At 47.6% G+C, this 10,799-nt stretch overlaps 1 protein-coding gene across 1 annotated transcript in view; it reads right to left on the reverse strand.

The window, feature by feature from the left end:
* Positions 1-249: 249 nt before the first annotated feature.
* The window catches only part of LOC123511516 (mucin-17-like), a 21,027-nt gene continuing 10,477 nt past the window's right edge, over positions 250-10,799 (reverse strand). The window contains exons 2-8 of the mRNA XM_045267486.1: positions 9,706-9,867; positions 9,486-9,607; positions 8,884-9,031; positions 7,167-7,298; positions 6,238-6,361; positions 2,134-5,915; positions 250-1,818 (exon numbers count right to left, since the gene is read on the reverse strand). Of these exons, the coding sequence (XP_045123421.1) occupies positions 1,637-1,818; positions 2,134-5,915; positions 6,238-6,361; positions 7,167-7,298; positions 8,884-9,031; positions 9,486-9,607; positions 9,706-9,867 (4,652 nt within the window). The 3' untranslated portion in view covers positions 250-1,636. The remainder of the gene's footprint in view (positions 1,819-2,133; positions 5,916-6,237; positions 6,362-7,166; positions 7,299-8,883; positions 9,032-9,485; positions 9,608-9,705; positions 9,868-10,799) is intronic.

Below are 10,799 nucleotides of genomic sequence, written 5' to 3' on the forward strand. Positions count from 1 at the left end.
AGGCTCGACAGATAAACAGAAGCTTCACTTTCAGCTTCTCGTGGATCAGAACTACATATTCTGTTATTTCTTTTAAACAGGTATATATATTATATATATATATATATATATATATATATATATATATATATATATATATATATATATATATATATATATATATATATATATATATATATATATATATATATATATATATATATATATATATATATATATATATATATATATATATATATATACGTTACGCTCAATTTACATTCAGTATATTTCAGTATCTATCAGTGAATTCAAGTACTATTATGTGCTTAATGATCGCGAACGTAAAAAAAAAATAAATAAATAAAATGAAAATGAATCTTAAAAAATACAACATTCCTACACTCAGCTTTTCATACACAGCGTGGCAACAGTTGCACTACAAGACGCGGTTATTGTGACACACAGTTTTACAGATTGAGCTTACGCCAGCGAGTGGTAGTTACTCATTCAAAGTAAATGAATCGGTGAATAAATAAATAAGTATGTAAATAAGCAATAAACTGGGTTTGCTAAATGCCCATTCTTAATCTACATAAACATCTAACATATGAACGAATCCTTACAAGATCATGAATGAAAGCAACACAGTTGATACCTACCTATATAGTGTTCTTGAATGAACAGTTAGCGCAGCGTGTTCATTCCTTACCAGACATAAATGAGAACACAAAGGAATGCAAAGAAATGATAAACAACAACATCTGTTGTGATATTAGTTTAGGGTCTTAAGCACTTCTAGCACAGAGGGCAGAAGGGCTACACCACACACACACACACACACACACACACACACACACACACACACACACACACACACACACACACACACACACACACACACACACACACACACACACACACACACACACACACACTTGTGTTCTCTTACAAGTATCGGTTTTTACAGTACAGAATGTTGCATGGCGCCAGCACACACCCGCAACACTATTTGAGCGATTCACTGATGGTGATGATGATATTTATGATGAGTGGCAACAGTGATAACAACAAACGATGATGCTGATGCTGATGATAATGCTGCTGATAATGGTGATGATGATAATGATAATGATGTAAATAATAGTAATAAATAATAATAATAATAATAATAATAATAATAATAATAATAATGTGGTGCCTGAGTTGTTCGCCGTCCCTTCGTTACCACGTACTGTACATCTCGTGACTGCTGGCGCCAGATGACTTCTGTTTCCCCGTCCACAACAGCAACAACAACAACAACAATCCATGTATGTGCATGACCTCCGCTTCATCGCCTTCCTCAGGATATGCCACCCCAGTGTCCGTGAGACCGTGACTCTTGCGACTTGCACCGCCACCACCGCTACCTGTGTTCCTTTGCTACAGCATCGTCAAACAGCCACTCTTCAAACAGGATCGTGCCGCTGCATCAAGTTGCAACATCCGGCAGACTTTGTCACTACTAACAACAGAAGCAATAACAACAGTGGACAGCAGCCGCTGGATGGTAGAGGATGAAACAGCAGCGATGGAGGTGGAGTCAGCAAACTGTTCTCCGTCGCTCAGCATGCGGCGGATCCACAGAGACCAGTCGTCTGGCGGCGTCATCGAACTAGCGGTACCAGCCCAGGATATACTGCAGGAGAGTCACCCTCTTCTTAGTGGGGGCGGGAGGGGTGGGGGGAGGGAGCGCAGCACGCGGGCACATGGTCTCATAGTCCAATGAGAAGCGCAGGCTGCGTGTTGCGGTGTTCAGTGTGCGCACCGAGAACCTCTCAACGTCCTCGAAGCGCTCTGGAGGTCACAAGTTATTCACGAAATAAAAGCAGAGAAAAATAAACAAATAAGATAGGTAAATAAGTAATAATGATAATAATAATAATGATATTAGTAATGATAATAACAATAGAAATAATAATAATGATGATGATGATGATGATGATAATAATAATAATAATAATAATAATAATAATAATAATAATAACAATTATAATGATGCTAAACTAATATAACAGTAACAATAACAACAACAGCAATAATAACAACAACAATAATAATATCACTATCATTATCATTACTGATGTGTGAAGAGACGATGCGTGCACTCACCATCAGGGGAGGAGATGTGGTCCTGCAGGCTGTGACGCAGCTGTGCCCCACACACCAAGCGCTGACGCACCATCACGTAGGCGCCACCGCACACTGGCTCCTCGCTCACTGGCTCACTCTCTTCTTCGATTTCACTGAATGCTTCATAGAAGTCCTCTTCCTCCTCCTCCTCCTCCTCCTCCTCCTCAGCGTGTAGGTCCTGTGGCAGCGTGTAGTCGTCACTGTTAGCAATGAGATCAATGGTCGCCTCGATAGTGTTCTCACTCGAGTCTGTGTCCTCCACGTCACTGTGAGCGTCGTGCACGTGTATGTTTATCTGCGCGCCGAGGGTGGCCTTGGTGACGGTCATGGCTGGCAAGGTGGTGGTGATAGTGGTGGAAGGTTTATGAGTTGTGGCGGAGGAAGAGCTGGTGGTGGTGGTAATGGAAGGGGCATATGTGGTGGTGGTGGTGGTGGGGGAGGGTTCCTGCCCACCTGCTGGTGTTGTTAGGCTCCCTGGAGACGCCTCCCCTGGTGGCATAGTGATCGTGCCTCCTGGCGCAACGTCAGCTGTAGGAGAACTTGTGACTCCCATTAGATTTTGAGAAGTGGTTGTCCCTTGTAGAACTGCCTCTGTTACAGTGACATCCCCTGAGCTTGATGGTTCTACAATATCGGAGGCTGCGAAATTGTCCTGTTCTGTAGAAGTGGTGACCGAATTTTCTTCATCTGTCAACCCATTACTTTCATTATTGACGATCTGAAATTCACTTAAAGGTTCTTCTCCTAATGCATCAGAACCTTCCTCTTCTGTCAAGCCCTGCACAGCCCCTCCGAGGCTCTCTGTAGTGACCTCTTCACTCGTTGCGGGCGCCGCATTGTGTTGTGCCACCGTCACAGCTGTCTCGTGACTCACAACACTCGGCTCGTAAATGTCACCTGGAAAACCGATATCTGAGGACACTACAATTTCTGGAGGCAAGGAGACGGACGCCTCGCTGCCGTCCAGGACGAGCCAGGGAATGTCGTCAGCCAGGGCGGGGGGTGGTGTTACCTGGTGAATCTCTGCCGGGCTCTGAGGAGCACCATGGTCGGCCATCACCAGATCCCCCACCACTTGTACCGATTCTGGGTCAGTGACAGTCAGCTCCACCTGCATGGAATCTCCAGTCCCTGGCAAGTGGGCGGTGGAGAGGCCAAGGGTGATAGTCGTGGTGGTGGTTGGGGTTACAGATATAGTAGTGAATGGCAGGGCAGCGTGAAGGGTTGTGACAGTAGTTGTGGGAGCAGTGGTGGTGACTGAGGTGACATCGAAACCAATGGTGGCAGTGGTGACAGGAGTGTGTGTGGAGGTGGTTAGAAGGGATGACGAGATGGTAGTGGTGGTGGTGGTGGTGGGAGGGAATGCAGATATAATGTTGTGAATGGTGGTGGGAATGATTGTGATAAGAGTGGAGGTGGTGGTGAGTGTGGAAGTGGTGATGGGTAGGGTCGGTATGGCAGGTGCAGCAGTGGTGGCGGTGGAGGGTGCCAGATGGATGGTGGTGGCGGAGGATGAGGAGGCGACGGTGTTGATAACGAGGTTTATTGTTGCTTGTTTGTTGCCGTCATCTTGCAAGGGGAAGTCTGGATCACTGTGGGTGTCTTCTGGTGGCTCCTCTATCTTCACGGTAAGGTGCACGTCCTGGCTGCCATCCCCGCTGCCAGCGAGAGGGGTGGTGGTAGTGGTGGTAGTGATGATGGCGGTAGTGGTGGCGGCAGTGGTAGCGCTAGCTGTGGAGGTGTCGGTGAAGTAATCTGGTGTCGTGAAAGCGAATCCAGTGACAGGCTCAGTGACAGACACCAAGTTAGCTGTAGGACCAGACTCCGTAGACTCATCAGAGTCCTCCACCGTCACAGGCTCAGTCTCTGCTGCAAGGCTGGCGTCTGTTGTGGTGTCATGCATTATCGATAAATCATTGAAGTTCTCAGTCCCTAAGATATTCATTGCTTCCTCCTCCAAGGTTGTGGCCTTAGGCATAACTGTGGTCTCTATAGGATGTCCCGAGACACCCATCAGATCTTGGGCCTGGGAGGAAGAGGGAAGTGTAGCAGCTCCACTCACCACCATCCCCGCGGTGACCCAACTGGTGTCTTCCTCAGACTTGGTCCCGCCCAGCGTCCCTAAGTACAAGTCACTCGGGTCCTCAGAGGGCTGGTTGCCGTTCAGTAAGTACTCTGTCAGGAACTGATCTTTCAGTTTCTCCAGCATCTCATCCACGTCCTCTGTGCTGCCCTCCAGGGTAGTCAAGTTGACAGGAGAGTGTGTCTCCTTCAACGCCCACAGCTCCGTGGAGGTTAGAACAGAGGGTGCCAAGAGGTCTGAACTGGTAACAGGCGACGTGGTGGGGACGTCGGAAGAAGCTATTCGGGTGTCAGCAGGTGTAGTCTGTGGAGGTGAAATAGAGGCATCTTTGGTCGTGGTTTGGGTGTTTGGGAGTGAGACGTAGGGGAGCGTGACAGGAACATGTGTAGTTGTGTCCTCAGCGGGTAAGGTTTCCGTGGTGAGCGGCGTGGTGGTGGCGTCGAGTGGTATGGTCTGGGTATAGAATGTCTGGTTGCTTGAGGTTGTAGTCAGCGGAATAGAGGGAGTCGTGACGTTTGGAGTACTGTCCGGCGTTGCGGTGCGGGTGTTGAGAGTAGCGGCGTGGATACTAAAGATTCCGTCATCTGGGAGCGTCTGGGAAGTGTTGGGTGGCTGAGGCGGGACAGTTTCCATGGTGAACTTCGGATGGGAGGTCGTGACATCAGATTCGGCATTCTCCTGGACCGATATGTAGCCAGATGTGACCTCCACGCTATCCTGAAGCACCGGACTTTGAGGGTACTCGGGGCGTGGGGATTCAGAGATCGGTCCTGTATTCGGCGTGGATTTAGGCAATGGCGTGTCAGCTTCAGTTACTGGTATGTCCGAACCCACCACGAGAAGATCGTTCCAGTCAGCAGCGCCGCTTGTTTGGGTGAAGAGCTCAGTCACTGCTGTTTCCGTCTGGTCTTGAATGGCGGTGGTGAGAATTATACCTGTCTCTTCATTGTCTTCCTCATCTATTCTCTTTTCCTCCTCCTTACTCAACTGCTGCTCCTTCTCCTGCTGTATTTGGTGGACCACGTGCTGTATCTGCGTGATGACAGCCTCGTTGGTCTGGGACGCCAGGATCGGAACCAGGGGTATCGGGCGTTCCTCCACAGCGGGCTGCTCCTCCACGGCGTGCGTTGGGACCGGGCTTGCTGGGCTGGGACTCTCTGCACTGGAGATCACTGGGGCCATGAGAGGCACACTGGTAATGTTCTTCAATGTACTGGTGTTTGTTGAGGCAGGATCATCTTGGTTGTCTTGGGACCAAACGATCAAAGGGATGATGTTTTGGTCTTCCTCCTCGGCTACAGCACCTCCAGACACGCGCACCTCCTCCACGGTCCTATTCACCAGCCCAAGGACGTCCATCACGCCGAAGTTGACCCGGTCCTCCTCAGAGTACTGCTTGGAATCGCTCTCCTTCTTGTCGCCGCGTGTTTCAGGTTGATCCACACTCTTATCTGACCTCCTGCCGCTGCGTGCTTCCTGGGGCTGATCCACGCTCCTGCCGGTCCTCCTCTTACTGGTGGTTGTGCCGCTGCCGTGCCTATTGGGTTTGTGTCTCTTCCCACTGGCGGCTTGGCTGTAGTGGCTGTGGTGGCTGTCTCGCACCATGCGGTTCAGACTGTTCTGCTCCATGTTCACGTTGCTGAACTGACGCTTGCAGGATTCCTCGCTCTTCTGGGATCTGGAGAGAGAGAGAGAGAGAGAGAGAGAGAGAGAGAGAGAGAGAGAGAGAGAGAGAGAGAGAGAGAGAGAGAGAGAGAGAGAGAGAGAGAGAGAACGGCATGAGGACATGAGGACCTTGACGTTTCTCTTTAATAGGGTATTTTATTTCACTATTTCTTTACCATTATCTTGTCACTTTCAAACACAAACACACACACACACACACACACATACACACACACACACACACACACACACACACACACACACACACACACACACACACACACACACACACACACACACACACACACACACACACACATACCATCCTTTCTCACCTGGACAGCCTGGTGAAACATACGTCGTAGTTGAGATGATCAGCAAAGTTGAGTCCGGAGTCATAGTTGAGAGAGTGAACCGTGGAGGAGTCCTGGCGATAGTACTGCAGACACCCGTGAGGCGCTGGCGGCGGTTGTATTGGTTTAGTGGTAAGAATGTGAGATTGCAAAGAAGTGGGAGGGACGGAGAGAGACAATAGAGGAGAAAAGTGCTTGAAAAGAAGAAGAAGAAAAAAAAGACAAGGATGCGACAGGTGAGACGGAAACGATAAATAGGCTTGCATTCAGAAACACTTTTGCTCTCTCTCTCTCTCTCTCTCTCTCTCTCTCTCTCTCTCTCTCTCTCCTAATTTTCAAAGGCCACAGAGACGATTGGCCAGGTTCTCAAGAGTGTTTCTCCTGTTAATAACGTCGAAATCTTGTTAACTTGTCACTAGAACCCCATAAACACTCCTAAACACCTTGTCACTTCAACTACCAGATGCTTTTCAAAGTAGTGGAGGTGCGGCGTGGAAGTGTTTCCTTCACCTCTCTCTCTCTCTCTCTCTCTCTCTCTCTCTCTCTCTCTCTCTCTCTCTCTCTCTCTCTCTCTCTCTCTCTCCAGTTCCTTACTTTCTTCTCTCCTTCATCTCCTTTTCTACTCTGTTTTTCTTTATCCTACACCTCACCGACTGCCCTCCCCTCCCCTCCTCACCTCTCTCTCTCTCTCTCTCTCTCTCTCTCTGGCTCGTGTTCAATGCAGACGGCTATTTTCAAACGTCGTAGAGATGATTAGCCTGGTTCTCGAGAGCGTTTTACCATATCAATAACGTAAAAATCTTGTTAATCTGTTCTTGTAACTGTAAAAAAGACCCTCAAAACCTGTGTCACTTCAGCTGTCCTTGAGCGGGGCGTCAGTGCTTCAGAACATGGTCTAAAATCCGCCTTACCTGCCTCCTCCTGCGGGTGCTGCGTGATGAGCACCTTCCACTGTCGTTGAGGGAGGCCCTGGCGCGGGAGCAGGTGTGAGTTGTCCAGCTTCACTTGTACCTCCACTTCCCCAGGCAGTAAGTCCACGTACACTGCAGGGAAGGGGATGAGGGTCAGGTGGTGGTGGCGGTGGTGGTGGTGGTGGTGATGGTGGTGCAGAAGAGTAGAATAGTAGTAGTAGTAGTAGTAGTAGTAGTAGTAGTAATTGTTGTTGTTGTTGATGTTATAGTAGTGGTTGAAGAAGTGGTAGTGGTGGTGATGGTGGTGGCAGAAGAAGAAGTGAAGGAGGAGGAGAATGAGGAGATGCTGAAGAAGAAAACCAAAGAGTAGTAGGAGGAGGAGGAGGAGGAAGAGGAGGAGGAGATGAAAAGGCAGAAAAATAATGATAGTAATAAATATCATTACATAATTGTTATAATCATCAACATCATCGTCATCATCATCACCATCATCATAACTATTACTACCACTACTGCTATTACTATAGGACATGGCATTGACTGGGCGTTGCGACATGACTCACTGAGGAGCGACTGTGCATCACGAGACGACTGAACAAGAAGTGAGATTAAGGTTTTGTCAACTTGGGACCGTGCTCTGAAACGCTTTCTGCACCGCTCTCAGACTATATGCACAAGACTCAATTACATGGATCTTTAAGGCTATTCTGTGTATGGGTCTTGTGAAAGATGAACAAGATTTATATATTACCAACAGGACAAACACTCCAGAGAACCAAGTTAATCATGTTCGTGACCTTGGCAAACAGTAGTGGTGAGAGAGCAAAGCGTTTTAGAGTTCGGATCTTCAGTGCTAGAGACGCCACGTGTGATACAGAGTGCTGGTAAGCAGAACATATCGCCGGTGGTGCCCTCATTAACCAGCCAAGCAGCACTGTATGGGAGTCACACATGCGCTGCCAGACACGGCTCATAAGAGGTGTACGGGTTCTTGGTCACCGGCACGTCACTGGCCTGTCTGTTATGCGGTCAGAGGGTTCGATAACCACCGAGTTTCACGTAACACGATCTTCCATAACTCTGAAGCCCATATTCAGAGATGTTCTGCTCTTTCATCAAGGCTGTTTACAAAGGTCACAAAGATGATTAGCCGTGTTCTCAAGCGTGTTTCTCCTGTCAATGATAGAAATCTTGTTAATCTGTTAAAATAACAGTAAAAAGTCCTTTAACTAGAGTCGCTCCTGTATCTTCCTCACTGTTCCCATGGAGACAGCAAGAAAAACTGTTTTTGTAATGTAAGAGGGGCACTGACTTGACAAACATGAAATTCTATTAAAAGTACCCAGTGAAGGTGCTGTTCTCTCTGTGACAGTAGTCAAGACAGGATCATCCAAAATCTGAGAAGTGTTGTGAAGCCTTCCTCTTGAAGCAGTTCAAGTCAAAGATAGAAGGAAATACAGAAGCGGGCAAGGAATTTCACTTTTCCAGTAGAATTTTTATCACATATTCTTTTTGAAATTTCTTTTAGGACTAGCACCTCAGTGGCATCTTCGTTCTTATGTTGCCCAAACCCAGTGCTCCTCTTACACACACGCACGAATACAAACACACCCACACACACACAAAAAAAAAAAAAAAAAAGAAGGAAGAATACTGGTTAATTCTTGCATTATGGAGGTGGACAGAATGGGAGTGAGAATAAGCTTGATCTCCTCACTGTGTTGTCGAGAGTTATTTCCACAGAGGGTGGGCGTGATGGGCTGGGAGACGCTGGCACGCGTGGCTAGGAAGGAGTCCTCTCGGCACCGACCACGGCGAGGCGTTCCTAGATCCAGCACCTCGAGCTCCAGCCTCGCCTGCACCACCTGAAGGGGAGGGCGACGCAGTGGAGAGCACGGAACATTCAACATAAAAAATAACGTACATAGAAGATGAAGATAGAGTTATTGGTGAAGTCCTTTTTTGAGAACAGTGACATGGAATAAAAAGACATACTGTCCAGTTTTGAGGTGAAAAGTGCAAGAAAAACTGGGTGATGTTTAAGACAAACTAGAGAGTAGGTAAAACAAAAATAAATAAATAGGTAAATGAATAAGTAATTAAGAAAAGAAAGAAAAAGAAAACTAAACAAGACCGCAACAGGGAAATGCCGTTGCAAAGGTCACAGCTCTCGATAGTCAAGCAGCACCAGCAGAACAGGGAGAACACAAGGCAACGTGACACGAACCCAAGTCACTTCCTGAGAGAAGAAGAGGAAGGCAATGATGATGATGATGATGATGATGAAGAAGAAAAAGACAAAGCACTGCGGGACCTCACCTTCGCGTTGGCTCTCCTGATGGTGATGGTGCAAGAGGCGGGGTCGGTGGTGGCCTTGGGGAAGTCCTTGTTGACGAACCATGTGTTGTTGTGCCGTGCCACGCCGCCACACAGCACCGGCACTGCACGGGGATGGGTCATAGTTACATATGGGGACAGGAACTAGGGCTGGCTCTCTCTCTCTCTCTCTCTCTCTCTCTCTCTCTCTCTCTCTCTCTACCCACGCAGCACACCCCGCCGGATGCACATTTGCCAGACGCCACGCCCCCGAGCTTGATGCAGTCGTCGCTCCTGAAGCAGGTGCCCCGCGGCAGGAGGGTGTTGGCGGCAGCACACTCCACGGGCTCCACCTCGGGCTCCGGTGGCCAGAAGGAGAATCCCACTGCGAAAAAGAAGGGATAGGTTGTGAGGTGACGGGTTGTGCTAGTGGTGGTGGTGGTGTTGGTGGCAGTGGTGGTGGTAGTGATTTTAATAGTAGGAGGAAGGAGAGGGAGGAGGAAGAGTAACAGTGGCTAAGTAGAAGCAAAATAATGATGATGATGATGATGATGATGATGATGATATAAACTATAACAACAGTAGCAGCAGCACTGACAGCACCATCACTAATAGCAGTAGTAGTAATAGTAGTAGTAGTAGTAGTAGTAGTAGTAGTAGTAGTAGTAGTAGTAGTAGTGGTGGTGGTGGTGGTGGTGGTGGTAATGCTCCATCAACTGACCAAAAAAAAAAAAAAATGTAATAAATCAAATAAAACAATGAATCACTCACTCAGTCACTCAACACGACAGGGGCAAACCGTTGAACATGATGCATATACTACGCACACACACAGTGAACCGCTGAATCATCCATAACTGTCTGCCACAATGATTTCAGGTTATGTACTCATCGCAGGCTCTGTGAACGCCACCCTCTCCGCATCTGCCTTGTCTTAACACGTGGCTTCTCCGCAAACGAAGACCTGAGCTTTGAAACGCTGAAGGTTCTCTCATAAAGGCCGTTCTCAAAGGCCACAGAGATGGTTAGTCGGTTTCTTATGGGTGTTATTACGAAGCTCATACCTTTGAAACACTTGGTTCTAGCTTGGTTCTTGTTTTCTCATAGGAATGTCTTCGAAGGCCACGGATATAAGAAGAAGGATTGTCGTGAGTATTTCTTATCTACAGATGATATAAAATGCTTGCTGAACTATCACAAGAACCATAAAACACCTTTGAAAACCTAAAATAGACTCCACCACTGTCTCTGCGAAGTTGTCTTGATGAAACACCGAAGCACGGGAACATCTGGCATAAGGTTTGCATCAGTAATCTC

This window comes from Portunus trituberculatus, chromosome 31 (assembly GCF_017591435.1).
Source record: "Portunus trituberculatus isolate SZX2019 chromosome 31, ASM1759143v1, whole genome shotgun sequence".
Classification (NCBI taxonomy): Eukaryota; Metazoa; Arthropoda; class Malacostraca; order Decapoda; family Portunidae; genus Portunus; species Portunus trituberculatus.